General features: G+C 46.5%; 2 protein-coding genes across 2 annotated transcripts in view; both read left to right on the top strand.

The window, feature by feature from the left end:
• LOC144253676 (uncharacterized) overlaps nucleotides 1-18370 on the top strand; it is a 42721-nt gene that overhangs the window by 5436 nt on the left and 18915 nt on the right. Inside the window, exons 2-4 of the mRNA XM_077796276.1 lie at nucleotides 4544-4635; nucleotides 8411-8538; nucleotides 8692-8777. Coding sequence (XP_077652402.1) covers nucleotides 4606-4635; nucleotides 8411-8538; nucleotides 8692-8777 — 244 coding nt within the window. The 5' untranslated portion in view covers nucleotides 4544-4605. The remainder of the gene's footprint in view (nucleotides 1-4543; nucleotides 4636-8410; nucleotides 8539-8691; nucleotides 8778-18370) is intronic.
• On the top strand, nucleotides 8853-13858 carry LOC144253674 (transmembrane protein 42-like). Its single transcript, XM_077796274.1, has 3 exons — nucleotides 8853-9110; nucleotides 10906-11052; nucleotides 11874-13858. Exons 1-3 carry the CDS (start codon nucleotides 8901-8903, stop codon nucleotides 11982-11984), a joined length of 468 nt encoding a protein of 155 aa, XP_077652400.1. The 5' UTR covers nucleotides 8853-8900; the 3' UTR covers nucleotides 11985-13858.

Genomic DNA, 18370 nt, shown 5'->3' on the forward strand with positions numbered 1-18370 from the left:
CTGGTGCAGAAGGCCGAGCTGGCTGAATTAAGGTGAAAGTACAGAGTGTCCAGAAGGGCTCCTCCTATTCTGTGCTGGACACCAGGCAAAGGAGGCACCTGGCTGTGGTCCCCTGACAAGTGTCCAACAGACAGTCTGTAATGACTTGGATTTGAACTTGAGCAGAGAGGAAAGCTCCCAGAGAACTTGTTCTAGAATGTTCTTCAGGTTTCCTAGGAGATGGGGGCACAACAGAAACAGCACATCCACACACAAAGAAAGAAGCCAGGAGGAGGCATCTCCTGCTCCACCTCAGTCCCTCGGCCCCTCCTAGAGCCGAGATGTTGTCAAAGCCCTGTCTTCTGACTGAATAAGTCTCCAGCAGAATCCAGGCTGGGCCACACTTATAAAAGAAGGACAGAAAGCTCCTGTGTCTCCTTCTGAGAGGTTTCTCTCTACTTTGGGGAAGAAGGACTTCAACTAACAAGTGATGAGCTAGTAAGATGGGTTGAACACTAGAAGCTGCAGTTTACAGCACCAAATGGTTATTCTCTTCCTGACTGGAAAACAAGTGTGGAGTTGGAGCTTGAATAAGACAAACTTTGGCCTCAATTGGAACCTCTGCAGTATACAATTTTTTTTTCATCTATTCACTCAAATGCTATTTTCTGAGATGATTGTGGTCCAGGCACTGTGCTGCGCACCAGAGATGCTGAAATGAGAGCTGAAAGGGACTGACATCAGGCTTCCTCATTCTAGTGGGAAGTGATAAATCAAGTCAAAGAGCAAAGATTTGGAATCATTTGCACTTGAACACCTAGTGACATTTCAAAGTCAACTGTGCATATACTTCAACTCATGGATTTCTCCGGAAACTTTATCCAACTAATACCTTCCCCAACTCAACCGATGGCAACTCCATTCTTCCAGCTGCTTAGGTCAAAAGCCCTGGGACAATCTTTGACTCCTCTCCCCTTCCATCTAATCCTCAGCAAACCTCTTTGTCAGATTGGCTTCAAAATGCATTTAGAATTTGCCCTCTCTTCACCTCTTTCTCCACCACCACCTGGAACAGAGCCACGAACTATCCGTCTCCTGGATGATTGTGCTAGCCCCGCAATTGATATGACCGCCTCTACTCTAGAGTTTATATGCATCATCATAGCAATGTGCTAGGGTCTTTGTTTCTAAACAGGCCTCAGGGCCATGGTTTATCATCACGGTTTCCTTCCTTCTCTGCATTTTGACCCTGGAAAGCCCATCTAATAGGCCTGGCCACATATGGTTTGGATCTTGCTAAAATGAAAATTTTCATTACTCTCACAAAGAATTCCGACCAATGGAGGACAAAGTTGAACTAGGTGCTGGAGGAATGTCATCACAATTATCAACCAGTAGGAAGGACTGTCTCTTTTTCAACAGAGGGAATATGGGGACTTGCTTAAGAAGGGGATGGAAGATTGAAAAAGCAAAAGGGAACGTTGGGAAAACACAGTGCTGATAACCACAGGAATCAGAGCCCCCACTTCTGTAAGACTTGGGGAGCAAAGGAAACAGGTTAGAATAAAATAAACTGAGAAGGCCATAGGAGGGGGTCCTGAGCAGGGGAACCCAGAGCTCTGAGGGGAGGGTGCGTCTCCACTTCCCTCCCTGAGCAGGTGGAAGGAGTGTTGTGCTGAGGCAGGTCTAGGATGAGGGAGAGCGATGCTGTTGCCAGGGTGGAGAAGCGCTGCTGAGGGAGACAGCTCACAGGCAGGAAGAAACAGGTCTCCTGCTTCTCCTCCTGCCCTCAGGGGTCTCCCTATCTGCAGCACCTGACACAGAAGCCTCAGCAGGGTATATAATGGTGAATTCAGAGCTAAGAGACAGTAACTTAATCATTAGATTGAAATTTTTTTGTCTAAACAATGCCACATATTTCCTTTGCTCCCCCAGTCCTACAGAATTGAGGGCTCTGATTCCCGTGGTTATCAGTATTATTGCTTTATCAATTTTCCCTTTTGCTTTTTCAATCTTCCATCCCCTACTTAAACAATTCCACAGTTAACACTACAATGCACCCACAGATTCTAGTTCATCAAGTCAGGGTCAAGAAGGACAAGATGTGGCCTGGACATCTCCTATAGATCCTGCACTTCTGTTTGAAGAAACCATGCATTTATGTTTCTTTGCATGAGGGGTGGCTGTATCATCAAGCGGAAATGTTCACTGATGATGTTTGTTTTGAGGTTAAGTAAGAGAAGAAGGGCCTATCCCAAGGCATCAACTTCTCCCCACTGTCTGTGCCATGAGGGGGATTTTTCTAGAAACAAAAATAACAAATTATGTTTAAAAGCTTCATCACTTAAACAGAAATTCGTTAAATTTAACAAAAAGGTGCTTTATACCATAGAAGTCCCCACACCAGCACTACATAAAGAATGGTCTGCGGGCTCACATCAGTCTGCAAACTGTCCACAATGAGATAAGAATGGAAATTGAGAGTAAATGGTCAGATGCATTTTGGACAATTAACATTGTCACGAAGTCCAAGCACATGACCAAGCATGTGGGTCCACTCAAGTGTCATGGAACACTTGGGTTGGGTTGCAGGTGGTACGAACCACTAACTAATGATCACATTACAACAAGTGATGCTTTAAGGTTTGTTTGGCAATCTTTAGCCAAAAATGCCTAAAAATCGGAACAACTGAAAGTGTATATTTATTTTTCTAATTTATTTCTTTTACCATGAAGTTATTTTTTATTCAAGCCTTTCAAAATTTAAAGCTTAACATTATCATCTAACTTGGAGGCATAAAAATTTGCTTTGTGTATTCTTCGGCCTGAATTACCGGCTGGTAAACAAACCCCATTGGAAATTTTTTGTCAAGAAATTACTGTAAATATATCAGCTTCCTTTCCCAACAGCATTTTAGACTGGTTTTTCAATCAGGAGTGTTTGTAAAAGATAGCTGAGAAGCTGATACATTATCCCTTGTTAATGGGACAGTTATCAACATGAGCTAGCTGAAAAAAGATTAAAAGAATCATACTCATTTATTATATTATAAACCTTAATACTGATAAAACAGTATTCATTCAAAAGTGGGTCTCAGTGTTTAGTACAGAAAATCACCACTTACCTATCTTTTTACTATTTGGTTAGTTATAGCTGCCGAACTATGAAAGTTGAATTTAACAACGAGTCTCCATACTAAATGCCCTAGGCACATTTTCAATGAATAATGGGTACTGTCTTCATAAAGCTTTTAGTTTTCCCTATGTTTGTTCTTATATTTTAAAATGCAATTTAATGTCTGTTGAATCCAATAAAATTTGATATTATATTTTAGTTTCCTTTGCTTTGCATTTTATTTTTTCTCATAATTTGGTGTTATGGTATTTTATAAAAATATTGACTCATGATGAATTGATAAAAATGCAAAATATGACCAACCAGTTATCACTGAGAGTTGAGAAGTGGCAATCATATATGTCTGTAAAGCCCCAGAGGCTTGGCTGGCTGTTGTCATCTGGCTGAGCCTTCCCTCTTCATCCCTGGGACAATTATGGTGGGTGGGGATTCCATCCTTGAGAGCACAGCCACTGACAGGGACCAGGGGCTAGACCACAGCTGATGGGCTGAGGGGCCTACTTACCTGGTTCCTGAGCCCTGCAACTTTACCTGCTTTGGCTGGTCGGTTCCAGTTTCTGCAGAACACCAGAACAGCTGAGAATACAGTACAGTTGCTTTTTCCGGGGCCTGAGGGTGGCAGGAGACACCACTGTTGGGGGTCAGGCACCCAGGAGAGGCAGGGGTTGGATATGGCTACAGCTATTCAAGGCCTTAGTGTCACAGGTAATAGAGGCCCCGAGGAGGACTGTGGGCTTATATATTTTGGGGTGTGGAAGAACAACACATCTCTTTTCTGTTCTTTCTCTTCTAAGAAGAGGTCCCTAAACCTTTGGCTGTAGTTCAGAAATATCCTCTTCCAATGGCTTCCCTGGAAACTCATGGAAACCTTGATGGATTCTGCCTTGCCTTTCATTTCCCAGGTTCCTCTCTTGCTTCCTTTTCCTGGATTTGTCTCATCTGCTATGTGTTGCTGAGCTGCTGGTCCCCAAGTTGCTGATCTAAGCTACAGGTCCAGATTTCCCTCACTGGTTTAAGTTCTTCGGGGCTTCAGAGCAAGATTAGCCTAGCATGGTGTATGCTAGATACCATTCAACAAACATTTTAGTCCTGGATTTAATCACTGTGCTGGGCTTTATGGGGCTTGGAAAATACAGGCTAAATGTTAAGGCGAGGCCTGGGGCTATAGTTCCGTGGTAGAGTGCCTCCCTAGCATGCATGAGGCACTGGGTTCAATCCTCAGCATCACATAAAAATAAAGGCATTCTATCCATCTACAACTACAAAAAAATTTAAATGTTGAGGAGGAAAAGGGTCATAATGCCTGTAACTTATTTGCAAATGTTTGGGGTGGGGGTGTAAAAGGAAGATGCATTAATTAGGTGGGCTAATTTCAAAAGGTGGGAAATACCCTAATAACACAGAGCATTTTGTAAACTATTTTTTAAGATGCTTTCCTTTGATCCTGGGAATGGCAGGAGGGTGTGCAAGTGGTTTCCTCTCAATCTGTGATGTTTCTTCTCTTCCATCCACACCCGTGGGTAAGTGTTCTTCTTGGCCAGACATGCCTCCCTGCACTTCACCTGGAGGACATCAACCAGGCCTCCCAACTTCCTGCCCCCAAAGCAGAGGGACTCATTCAAATGTCCCCATGACCAGTTCAACTGCCCATGTACAGGGAGGCCCTCTCTGGATCCCCAGAGGAGCATGGAACTGAGATATGACTGAGTGGGAAGAGTGGGAAGAACCCTGAATCGGGTGGGAAGACCTGCAACCTAGGGAGTCCTTGCCGGTCTGGCATTGCCCACCTACCCCCAGGCAACTGCAGCCTCGAGAACCCACTGACGCTCTAGAAAGGATCCGGAATGTGAGGGGCCGAGTCTCCTCCATTGGCATTTCCTCCCACCGTGCACCCATGACAAACTGTTTCCTGGCAGGTGGTGGTGTAGAGGGGTTGGGAGGTTCAGCTCCTGCCCTGGATCTCTTCTTCTTAGGAAAGCAAACCCCACATACCTGATCTTGTGCTTCCATCATTAGAGCCAATTCCTTCAAGTTTTCTGCTGTCTCCAAGTGCCCTCTACTGGCTACAGGAAATTCTACCACGCGGCCTGCGCAGTGGTTTCATTAATGAGGTTCTAGGCATAAAGTTAGTTAGAAGAGATCGAAATAAAAATACAAGACTCAATTACCTTATTTCTATTGCTAGGTCCGAGATGGCTCCCCTCTCTGGTTCGCTTCTCTAAACTGCCCAGCAGGACAGCAGGGATTACTCAGGGCTAGCAGGAGAGAGAGAGAGAGAGAGCATGCTGGGGACTAGCCTTTTATTAGGGAACAAGAGATTCAGGGTAGAATTCCATCCAATGAAGGTTGAGGGGGGACTGCACTCCAAGGTCAGGGTCAGTGATTGGGTCCCCTGGGTCAGTGGTCAGGCACACCCCCACACGGATGGGCTCTCTCATCAGGAAAGGGCCGGGAAAAACTTCGACTTTTGCCAAAGTGCCTCAGACCCTTAACGGGAGGCACCCGATCACGTGTGAGAATGGCTCCCCACAGTTTATGTGAAATGTTCAGAAAATGCAAAACAATGGGAAGCAGATCATTGGTTGCTTGGCTTGGAGTATGAAAGACTATATGCCATGAGGGAACTTTTTCAAGTGGCAGAAATGTAGTTTGTGGACATGGCTATGCAACTCTAAATGACTAAAGATTGAATTGTACACTTGAGTGAATGTTGCCAAGCATGGTCATACACACCCAGACACTTGGGAGGCTGAGGTAGGAGGACTGCAAATTCATGACCATCATGAGCCAACTTATCAAGACCCTATCTCAAAATAAAAATTGTGCTGGGGATGAAGCTCAATGTTAGAAAACCCCTAGGTTCATCCAAAGTACCAACAAACACATACATTTAAAAAAAATTTTTTAAAGAATTGGGGATATAACTCAGTTGAAGAGCACTTGCCTAGACTGTAAGAAGCCCTGGGTTCAATCACTAATACTGCCAAAAAGAAAAGAAATAAGTGAATTTTACAGTTTTTGAGTTATACCTCTTAATAAAGCTGTAGAAAGAAGTTTAAATTTAATGTATGTTTGAAGTCTCAAGGAATAGTAGTAAATCCCTAAGGGCCGGGTATGTAAAAGGAATTTAAAAGGTAGCAACTGCCTTGGAGGGAGAAGGTAGAGTACTGACATTGGTAGTGAAGAGGCTTGGGTCTTATCACCTGTGTTAGCTAGGGCTGCCATAACAAATGACAGACTGGGTGACTTAAAGCAACAGTTTATTTTCTCACAGTTCTGGGGCCAGAAGTCCAAAATCAAGGTGTGTTGGCCCGGAAGAGCATATGTCCCATGCCATTCTCTCAGTTCCTGGTGTTGCCAACAATCCTTTGTATTCCTTTGCTTGTAGAAGTGTCACTCCATTCACAGTATCACATATATCATGGGGTTCTCCCTACTGCTCCCCGCCTTTTATCAAACCCAAGACCTTATGCATGCTAGATAATCACCCTACCACCAAGCTGCACACGCCCCTGCACCGCTTTTCTTATGAGGACCCAGTCATATTGGATTAGATTATTGCGATTACATGTGCAATTACCCTATTTCCAAATAAAGTCACGCTTACAGCTACCAGCAGTTAAGACCTTAACCTATCTTTTTAGGGGACACAATTTAACCCGTAACATCACTCATAGCAAGGAAAGAAGACAAGGTAGTCCTCAGGACATGGAGTTAGGATTGAGAACCCAAGGAGTACAGGGATCTGGTCTTACGCATCCAGGTTACTATGATGCTTGGAACAGGAAGGGCCTGGCCCAGATTATGTGCTCATTTGTTTGAACAGAAGAAAAGACAGGCACAGAGGAATGGACACCATGAAAAGAAACGACACTGAGGCAAGGCTGGAGAAAAAAGGGTGGCAGAAGGCACTCATTGCCCAGGTCATCACAGCCCCCACCATCACCCCAGGGGCTTCATGCTTTAAAATTCCCTCTTTGCCCCCTTTTAGATTATGACATCTGGCTCTTCTAGGTGAGGAGGAGTCTAGGGTTTCCCAGAACTCAATGGATCATTTTTTTTGCTTATAAGCCATCTTTAAGTTTTGTTTTAATTTTTTTAAGTAAATGTGGAATGGGAGATTCCCCTCGTTTACCCAGTTGAGGCAATTCTGGCTTGCATCGTTTTTTAGTAAGTTTGTCCACAGTGTATTCAAACATCTGTAGAAAGGTCACAGATGAGTTGGTCGCACTATCCAGTGCTGCAGCAGGAACAGAAAAAGGCATGTATTTTTCTGCCCTGACAAAGTCCTGTGAGGAGACAAGTATGCTGCAGGATGCCCATGTGCACTTAGAACAACAGTTACTTAAGGCTTTGCTCCTCAGTGTGGTCCTTTAACCAGTAGCACTGCTACTGTCTTGGAGGAGCTCGTTAGAGCCTCAGTCCAGCTCCAGATAGCTTCAATGCAATGCCCTGCACTAGGCCTTAGACATCTGAAAACAACTGAATGTGTAATTAACTATCCTCAAGGAGCTGGCAGGCTAGTACAGATAGACAACCAGAGGAACCACCACAGGACTGGTGAAAATTTCAGAGCAGGTGGCTTGAAGATGCTCAACTGCTAGTCCTAGAAAAGACATTGTTTGTTCTAAGAGAACCCCTTGTACATTATGTAGTCTTGATCAGGCAGACACCACTTGATTTCTTGAAGATTCAAAGAAAGGAATTTTAAGGGGAACACTTTTTGAGCGGGGGTTTACTTTATTTTTTCTGAGCTTCAATTTTCTCATCTGCAAAATGGGACAGTCTGTACCTCATAAGAGTTACAGGGATCATCCATGATTTTATTTGAGCCACAAACCACTCTATGGGCGAAGCAAGGTGGCACACAAAGACTTCCATGAAAACTCCCAGAACAGGGAACAGAATGCTGTTGAACATTATGTGTGCTGTGAAATCATTTGTGTTTTAGAAAAGTCCCAGGCTGGCGAGGTAGTTCACCTCACCTGCTGAGCATGCGAGGAGGAGGCGAGGGATTGATTCAATTCTCAGCATGGAAGCTGGGGGATGGGGTGGGCTGGGGATCCCATATATAAAATACTTTTAACATTTGTACTCTATATAACTAAATATGCATAGAGAAAAAGTACTAATTTTCCTGGAGAGTGGAAATAGCATACATTCCAACAGTTCTATGATTTCAAGAAAATGCAGTTTTTAAATGACATTATAAAGACACATAATTGCATAGAAGATCAGAGGTGACGTTGATCTGAGCAGAGTGACTACGGACGACTTCTCACTGCCTACCCTCAGGTTAACTTCCCACGTAGGGCGGCGCACCACCCTCTCTCCACCCCAGCCTCCTTTCTCAGTCCGGAGGTGTCCAGCGCCCTCTGTCGAAGCAGCTCTTCACTGTACGTGTCTGGACCTAGAAAGAACAGGTGAGCGGGCAGGAGGCGTGGGAATGCAGGTGACTCGCGGTTCCGACGAGTCAGGACTGGGCATGAATACGCTGCGGGGGTCGGTGCAGGGCAGCGCTGTGTGGCCGGGGTTGAGGCCGCAGGTTGCAAGCGGCTGTCGTTCCGCACCCACAGCCGCCACGCGGGCCCCGGACCTGGCGTCTACACTGCGGACCTGGCACCACCCTGCGTAAGACGGGAGCTGCGGACGACGGGCTCACGTAAGCACGTCACGTGGCCGCCTCCGGAGCGTGGACCGTCACGTGGGCACGTCCTCAGCGCTCGGGCTCCGGCGGGCGGGCGCGCGGCTGACAGCCGGCGGCGGGCAGCGGGTGGCAGGCATCATGGCGGCGCGGTCGCTGCCGCAGCCACAGCCGCAGCCCCCTAGGGGCGCCGTGTCGGCCACCGCCTACCCCGACACGCCAGCCGAGGTGCCCCCGCACCTGCAGGCCGGCGCGATGCGGCGCCGCTTCTGGGGCGCGTTCAACTGCCTGTGCGCCGGCGCGTTCGGGGCCCTGGCCGCCGCCGCCGCTAAGCTGGCCTTCGGCAGCGAGGTGCAGCCCGGGGCGGGCGGCGGGGGGCGGCGGGCGGGCTCCGGGGCGGGCGGGGGGCCTGCAGCCGGCGCCGCAGTGAGCCGGGCAGGCGGGAGCGGCCTCCTCCCGAGTCGCGCCGACCCGGGTCCCGCGCGGGCGGTAAGAGACGGCGGACGAGGCCTCCTCCTGACAGGTCTAAAACCTTCCCTGCGGTTGGGCTAGTTCCGCTCTGGGGGAGACCGCCACCTCCCACCTCTCATTTTAAGTCCCCTGTGCCTCAGACTTTCTCTGCACGCGATTCCAAGGTGAGAAACCCGCTGCCCATCGCTCTTCTGTCATTATCGGGTGTTCTGGCCGGTCTACCCTATTGCCAGGAAAATTGGGCGTGTGGGGTACCCTAGGCATACGGGGATACTGGAAAGAACCGTCTGGAAATTCCCCTGAACTGAGAACCCTCCCCCCCCCAGCAGCCTCCCTCCAGGGCTCAGGTGCATCCCCTTCGCCTCCCATCCCCAGTCTCTGCTTGATAGAGGAGTCTCATTGCATCCCCAACCCAGAGTTGGGCTCAAACCCGACCGTCTGTTTAGGGCTAAGTCAGTGGGAGCTGCCACGCTTGCAGTTGGTGTACTGTGGAGTGTGATTCTTGGGGTAAGTGGTCCAAAGTAAAACAAATGACTCTGTGGACTGGGAAGTTTTTTAGTCTTTATCAGTTGCCACCCAGCCTTCATAACCGTGTATGTCAGCAGGCTGCCACTGGACCATAAGATGCCTTGTGTAAATTCTAAGGAAGCACTCTCAGTTAGTAGAGTGCTTGCCTTGTATGCACAAAGCCCTGAGTTCAATCCCCAACACCACCACCACCAAAAAAAAAAAAGGCACTCTTTTCTCAAATATTTAGCTTCTGGTAAACCTAAGAGAAATAAGTAGGAGGTCTAGATAGGCCCAATCCATGGAAGAGGCATGCATGTCTGCAGGCAGTTTCCTTATTCTCAGCCAAGCAAGAAGGTCTATATAGGTTTTGTATAGGAGGCTTCTAAAGATTCCCTTTTCTCTCAAGGTTTTTTCTTTAAAAAAAAAAAAAGAAGAAGAAGAAAGAAAAAATTCTTTAGGTCCTTGAAGTGATGCTTGGAATGACTCACATCACTTCCGATGGTGTATCCCCAGTCAGGACTGTGTCCTGGTTAAAAGCGTGGAACTACAGTGTCTAGGGTTGAATCCTATGGGCTCTCATACTGAGGCACTTTAGGCAAGTTATACAGTGCCCCTGGTTCTTTATCTGTAAAATGAAGTTAAGGAATAAGCAAGAATGCACCGAAAACACCTGCACAGGTAAAGTCTTAGCACAAAAGAGGCCCAGGAATGCCCTGAGGAGCTGGCCTGAATGAACTTGTAACTTGGGGATTGGGGTGCCTCGTGGAGGGAGGTATGGCCAATTTGTGCCTTACCTGATCCTGGGAAGTAAGGACTCCCCCACACACACACTTATAAGCACATACCAAGTAATAACTACCAGGCCCTGTGGTCTGCAAGCGTTGGTTCCTGTGGGACCAGTAAGAGAGGTCTGTGTTCACAGGAAAATACTAATTCTGGGTTAGTGTTTCACAGCCAGCAAGAGTCTTCTCTGACTGTTCCGTCTGGAAGATGGGTCTGCTGCCCACTGAGGGTTAAGTGAAAATCTGCCCTAGATTGTTTTGAGTCTCCATGGGCTGTGGTGCCATCTTAGTAGGGGTCTGGCTGCCACAGTTATGTCCCTGGGTGAGCTGTAAGGGGAGCTGCAGGTGGATGGGCATGGCTGCAGCGACACTTTCTCCCACAGGTGAACATGAGCTTATGCATCTTAGGCATTATTGTGATGGCAAGCACCAATTCCCTGATGTGGACCTTCTTCAGTCGGGGCCTCAGTTTCTCCATGTCTTCAGCCATTGCATCTGTCACAGTGACTTTTTCAAACATCCTCAGCTCAGTGAGTAGCCTGAGGGTCTCAAAAAATACTTTTTAAGGTGGAGTTGGTCTGTGACATGCACTTCCCAGGCTGGTGCGCTAAATCGGGGAACAAAACATATTCCTTGCATCCAAGTATACCACAGTAAAAACAAAACTCCAGCACAGCCCTGAGCAGATGCAAGAAGTGATGAGCTACCTTGTTAACTGGATCTGGGTGAGGAAGGTGGTCCCTCAAAAAACGACCACATTTTTGAGCACTGGTCTGCAGAACATCAGATCCCAGCTTCCGGCCCAATCCAGCCAGGGTTCCTCATCATATTCCTGGGCCAGTAGTGGATCCAGTTCCAGGGGGAGGTGCTAATGGGTCTTGGGGGTAAATTTGGTTTTCCTGCACAGAGGTCAGGATCTGCTTTCTTCTTTTGTTGCTTTACATGGGCAAACAGGTGCCAAAACTCGGCCCAGGGGAGGGGATGGAGCGGGCGGGGAGAGGCACTTGGCACCTGGCAGTTAGGCAAGGCTTGTGCTGCTCCCTTTTCTGCTCACACAAAAAGGGGCGCGGGAAGCTGGCTCCACTACTGTCCACCTGTGATTGACATGGTGGGAGGTGGCCATCTCAGCAGCCTCAACAGCAACCTGGCAAGAGTTCCAGAGTTCAGGGCCCTCTGGGGTGCCCCAGCTCCAGGACAGTGTCTGACACACAGTGGTGCAAGTGGCATCACTGCTCCCTCCTTGACACCTCCCCCTGGCTCCTTTCTTGCCATTTCTAGGATGTCTGATTTCAAGTGAAGTCGAGAGAGCAACAAGGGATCCTCAATTTATTTCCTTTTAATGTTCTAATAGGTGGTTGTTGAGGCGACTGAAGATTGTGGTCTGGAGCAAAGTAAACTCACAGGTATTAAGACCATGCATCAGAAAGCTGGTGAAGGAACAAGTAGTCATGAGACATCATGATTGTAGAGGTCATCCTCATTCATAACTCAAGCATTAGGGGAAAAAAAAGAAAAAGAGAAAAAAAAAAAAAGAGGCTGCACCAAAAAGCATGCACAATGATGTCCTGGGATGATCCCCCGACCCTCCCTACCCACCTGTGCCCCTGCAGCAGCTCAGCCCCCCAGAGACCTCCTGGGAGAAAACGGATTAGGATCTCAGGGGCCATGAGGAGTCAAAGGCCAGGAAGATTCCAAAGGCTGTGAACTAGAAACTTCTAGCTCCTTATGGGACGTTTTCTCTCGGGTTTGACAAAAAAAAGAAAAGAAAAAGGCAAACAAAACATAACTGATTGGTGCCCCAAACCCTACAGATCCACACACAGCTGACTATGTCATAAAAGAAAACCAGGAACCAGATGAAACAAACAACAAATGATAACCAAAAAAACAAAAAAAAAAAATGGGAGGCACATACATTGAAGGAAGTGAGGACAAAGCCAAAGCACAAAAATGGTGAGCGGGGCCAGAGGAGCAAGGCAAGACTGCGATGCCCCAACTGTGGTCTGGTGGGGCTCTGTGTGTCAAAGGAGGCTCCCGTGGCGCCTGGTACGGCAAGCAGCCTCACAGCCACTGGGAGCTCCAGGCAAATGGGAGGGAGAGGGGGAAAAAAACATTTAAAATAGGCTTTATGAATCTTTGTTCCCCAAGCAATAAATGAAATGGTTCAGGAACTCAGATAACCGAGAAATTGCTGCAAGCCAAACAAAAATGGACGAAGCTATGAAGAGAAGGCAACCGAACAATCACGATTCTCTTGCTGCGATAAGGTCTAGAAACAGAAGCAACAGAAGGCCTGGAAAAGCCATCCCAAATATCAGGGATGATGGGTTATTCAGGAAGGAGAGGGGGGAAAAGCAGTCAACAGGTAGAATTAAGACAAAACAGGTGAAAGAGAGAGAACATTAAAAAAAAAAAAATCAAATAAGGCAAGGCTGAATTTAACATTAGAAATATACCCCCATCAAAACACATGGCCAGAAGATCAAATGAAAAGGTCACAAATGCACACTTTCTCCTCCACCCCATTAAGTATTAGATCTTTGATCACAACAGGTAGGGTAAGAAGGATGTTTTAGAGATACAGTTGCATCAACAGAAGCAAAACCCATCTTAAACAAATGGGTTTTGGGGATAAGAAAAGGCTGCTAAAAATTCAGAAGTCACCACTCCCCAGAGCAATGGATAGCTTTAGAAGACCAAGGAAGATCAACGAGGGTCAAAAGTGCCAAAGCGGGAGATTCGGCCCCTCCAAAATACCACTGGGATGCCTGGATGCGGGAGCTCTCCCGTGTCACCATGGATGGCCTGGCCGCTGCTGCACCTCCCTTCCTTGGGATGACACAACACAGAGACAGTGAGTCACCTGGGGATGGGCTTGCCAGAGCTCCTCGTGCTTGCCACAGAGAAGCAAAGGGATGCTTGCGACAGCCCTGGGTGCAGGAAGAGAGGAGATTCCCAAAGCAAGAGACACGTAAAACCTTCTTCTTGGCAGGCAGCAGGGGCTCAGGGTGAGGGTTCACTCCGGAAGTCACCAAGACTATTTCACACACCAAAGCCCCTGCCCCTCTAAACAAGTTCTTTTCAGAGAATGGTAATGTGGGTTCATCTCATGCTGCTCACTTTGGGGACATGAAGGACAGGACTTCTTAGAATTAATGCTTTCTCTACTTAAATTCTTCCTCTCTCTCAACCTGACCAGAAAGTTCCTGGGTGCTACAGTGGATGGGGGAGGTATTACACTTGATCTCAGTCAAAAGGCTGAGATGCGATTAATGTGCAGGGATTAAAATGTATTAATTTACATTTACCAATAAAGAGCCCCAGACTTTTCTTATATTCAATTGCTATTCCTCTCCCTGAATTCTGATGCTGATATAGAATTTGGTAAGTTTTAAATTCAGTTAATCCTCGATTATTCAAACTCTTCTACGCTGGCAAACTGTAGGTAGTTGGCTTGCAGGTTTTTTCTTCTGAAAACATATCACACATAAGCACACACAGGGTCACTCACTACCAGATCAGATGCCAAGGACTGCATGATTCCAGATATTTCCCCAGGTAAAAGGGCTCCATGTGTATAAATGCTGAATAGACTGACCTGCAACATCTTCTGTGGGCCTAGCTTTAATCTCACACTTTCTTCACCTTTAAGGATCTAGGCATCCAAGATAATTCACCTGAATGGTCCATCCGGCCAGCCAACTACTGACTTAACTGTGTGAACTTAACTCTGAATCGTATGCCACATAGAGGCTCTTCCCTACACATAAAAATCTAAAATACAGAACACTGTCAGGACAAGATATGGACTGTTTCTAATCAAGTGCATTTCCTATGTGAATTAGAACAAAAAACATGTGACTGAAATAAAGTAAAACTATAATCTAAATATTGTTTAAAACAATCCATTTTAATCATCTAAATTATTTACAATACAATAACATGGATCATTTTAAAGACATTGGATTTTAAAAAATCACCAAGTGATGCTTCAAATAACACATTAAAATATATTAATAAAATTTTTTCAGTGCTCAAAACTCCCCTCACCCCTGACATGGGACAGCAAGCTCTAGACAAAAGTGCCTAAAATACAAGTCTTCCCAGTTTGCCCATCACACCAGTTGTTAAGAAAAAGGGTTAATCAATTTGTTTTCAAAATTTCTCCCTATGAAATTTTCCTGGAGAGAATGGTGGATCCCAGGACTGTGGCTAAGTGTGGATGATGGACCAAAGCAGAGACCAGACCAGCTGGATACAAATCCCCAAACAGAGGATGCCCCAAGTCTTCCCACCGAGGCTCATCTGTCTGCCTGTGACTCACTGGTTGTATACAGAGAGCCACCTGGAGCCTCGAGGATGATTTATGTACAGAGTAAAATGCTTCCCACATTCCAAACATCAAAATGGTTCTGTCATTCCCAACAGAGAAAAAAAGAGCCAAATCAGAGTACATCCTTCCCCCTCGGATGAGCTTTTAGAGATGAGTCTTATCAGGAAAACAAGTTCAAAAGAACTCTAGGTCATTCAAACAATGAGACCATCCCTAAATTAATTTTAACAACCTAGATAATTCCTTTTTGAATTCACATATCTTGAGCCTGACCCTTCTACAGTTTCAACTGTAACTGTGCATGCCTCACCTCAAATAACATTGCTGGGGTGGATTTGCTGCAGGTTTCAGTAAGGAGGGCCTAGGAAGAACGGTCACTGCCTATGGTGACTTTTTAGTCCTCATGACTAGTTTCCTGGCTCCTTTCCACCAGGAGCTGCTCCCTTCCTTTTTACGTAAGCCAGTGCTTATGGTTGGGACTTTAGTCCCATCACCAGTTCCCTCTCTCCCTCGGACCTCCAAGAGAAGTTGTTTGTCAGCATGATAGCTTCTGTTCAACTTCTCAAAGATGCACCCAGTGGTGGTCCTTGAACTTCCTGGATTCACCTTCTACCTGTAAAGCTGTGGGGAGGGCACTGTCTACCCTTTCAGCACAAGTCACTCAGATACTGTTCTTCAAGGACACCTGCCTGCCAGATGGCCACTAGGACAGGGGTAGGATGGCTAACACAGCCAGTTGCCCTTGGTTGACTGTGTAGATACTACATAGATAAGCATCTTCATTTTTGCACAAACTTAATCCGGTAACTTAATTGCTTAAAAAAAAACAAACCATAAATAAATCTAAATGCTAAACCATTGTCAACTTTACCTATGACTCCTTGGAAGTTGACAACAAAGGAAAAAGAAAAGTCAGGCCAATTCAAGTCTCTTGACCACAGCTGTCAGAAATTAGCCAGGGGATGGGAGACACCACCAAGAACCTTGGCTCCTTCCTGCCTTGTGTTTTTGTGGGGAGTGTTGGAGTCTCTGCAGATGAACATTGTGAATCACAAAGATGAATGTCCTTCCTTCAAAGGTGGTGACTCAGAAATGTTACAAGGATGACAGCACTGGGTCAATTCATCTTTTTCAGGGTCTGTCCCCTTATCACACAGAGCTTTGCAGCATGTGGATCTGGGAGATCCAGGAAGAGTAAAGGGTAACTATCTGGGGCATAGGGTGACCACAGACCCTTGCTCCCAGGGCCCTGAGTAGAAAGCTTCCCATTCTAGAGGCAACTGAGATGGGTCATTCTACAAACTCAGGCTCACCTTCAGAGACTGGGGTAGGGGAGTGGGGATGCAAGATCAGCTCAATGTCTTTTCTAGATTCATCTAGAGTCTCCTGGAAGAATTTAATGACATTCTGTTAGGGTTTATTTGGTTAATCACTTTGAAAAATTCCACTTTGAACATGTGTAAGCTAGAAAGAAAGTGACATATATGCCTTCATTGAAGTAATTAAAGTCAAAAGGCTGGTCTATCAAGTGTTGTCAGGAATCCTGAAAGTTTTCCGGGCTTCTCTCTCTCTCAGTGCTACCCACAGGTAACAGATTCTGTCATTTGCTTTCAGAATGACCCAGAACTCACAATTCCCCTAGCACTGCCCAGGACATAAACTCAAATGGGGAGTTAAGAAAACCTCCATGAAGAAGGTGACACCAGAGGTCAGGTGCTGGATAGGCAGCTCATTATAGAGTCACACTGGTGCAGAAGGCCGAGCTGGCTGAATTAAGGTGAAAGTACAGAGTGTCCAGAAGGGCTCCTCCTATTCTGTGCTGGACACCAGGCAAAGGAGGCACCTGGCTGTGGTCCCCTGACAAGTGTCCAACAGACAGTCTGTAATGACTTGGATTTGAACTTGAGCAGAGAGGAAAGCTCCCAGAGAACTTGTTCTAGAATGTTCTTCAGGTTTCCTAGGAGATGGGGGCACAACAGAAACAGCACATCCACACACAAAGAAAGAAGCCAGGAGGAGGCATCTCCTGCTCCACCTCAGTCCCTCGGCCCCTCCTAGAGCCGAGATGTTGTCAAAGCCCTGTCTTCTGACTGAATAAGTCTCCAGCAGAATCCAGGCTGGGCCACACTTATAAAAGAAGGACAGAAAGCTCCTGTGTCTCTCTCTGAGAGGTTTCTCTCTACTTTGGGGAAGAAGGACTTCAAATTACAAGTGATGAGCTAGTAAGATGGGTTTCCAGTGAACACCAGAAGCTGCAGATTACAAAACCAAATGGTTATTCTCTTCCTGACTGGAAAACAAGTGTGGAGTTGGAGCTTGAATAAGACAAACTTTGGCCTCAAATGGAACCTCTGTAGTATACAATTTTTTTTTCATCCATTCACTCAAATGCTATTTTCTGAGATGATTGTGGTCCAGGAACTGTGCTGCGCACCAGAGATGCTGAAATGAGAGCTGAAAGGGACTGACATCAGGCTTCCTCATTCTAGTGGGAAGTGATAAATCAAGTCAAAGAGCAAAGATTTGGAATCATTTGCACTTGAACACCTAGTGACCTTTCAAAGTCAACTGTGCATATACTTCAACTCATGGATTTCTCCTGAAACTTTATCCACCTAATACCTTCCCCAACTCAACTGATGGCAACTCCATCCTTCCAGCTGCTTAGGTCAAAAGCCCTGGGACGATCTTTGACTCCTCTCAACTTCCATCTAATCCTCAGCAAACCTCTTTGTCAGATTGGCTTCAAAATGCATTTAGAATTTGCCCTCTCTTCACCTCTTTCTCCACCACCACCTGGAACAGAGCCACGAACTATCCGTCTCCTGGATGATTGTGCTAGCCCCGCAATTGATATGACCGCCTCTACTCTAGAGTTTATATGCATCATCATAGCAATGTGCTAGGATCTTTGTTTCTAAACAGGCCTCAGAGCCATGGTTTATCATCACGGTTTCCTTCCTTCTCTGAATTTTCGACCCTGGAAAGCCCATCTAATAGGCCTGGCCACATATGGTTTGGATCTTGCTAAAATGAAAATTTTCATTACTCTCACAAAGAATTCCGACCAATGGAGGACAAAGTTGAACTAGGTGCTGGAGGAATGTCATCACAATTATCAACCAGTAGGAAGGACTGTCTCTTTTTCAACAGAGGGAATATGGGGACTTGCTTAAGAAGGGGATGGAAGATTGAAAAAGCAAAAGGGAACGTTGGGAAAACACAGTGCTGATAACCACAGGAATCAGAGCCCCCACTTCTGTAAGACTTGGGGAGCAAAGGAAACAGGTTAGAATAAAATAAACTGAGAAGGCCGTAGGAGGGGGTCCTGAGCAGGGGAACCCAGAGCTCTGAGGGGAGGGTGCGTCTCCACTTCCCTCCCTGAGCAGGCGGAAGGAGTGTTGTGCTGAGGCAGGTCTAGGATGAGGGAGAGCGATGCTGTTGCCAGGGTGGAGAAGCGCTGCTGAGGGAGACAGCTCACAGGCAGGAAGAAACAGGTCTCCTGCTTCTCCTCC

The sequence above is a fragment of the Urocitellus parryii genome, chromosome 3, assembly GCF_045843805.1.
Source record: "Urocitellus parryii isolate mUroPar1 chromosome 3, mUroPar1.hap1, whole genome shotgun sequence".
NCBI classification, from domain to species: Eukaryota; Metazoa; Chordata; class Mammalia; order Rodentia; family Sciuridae; genus Urocitellus; species Urocitellus parryii.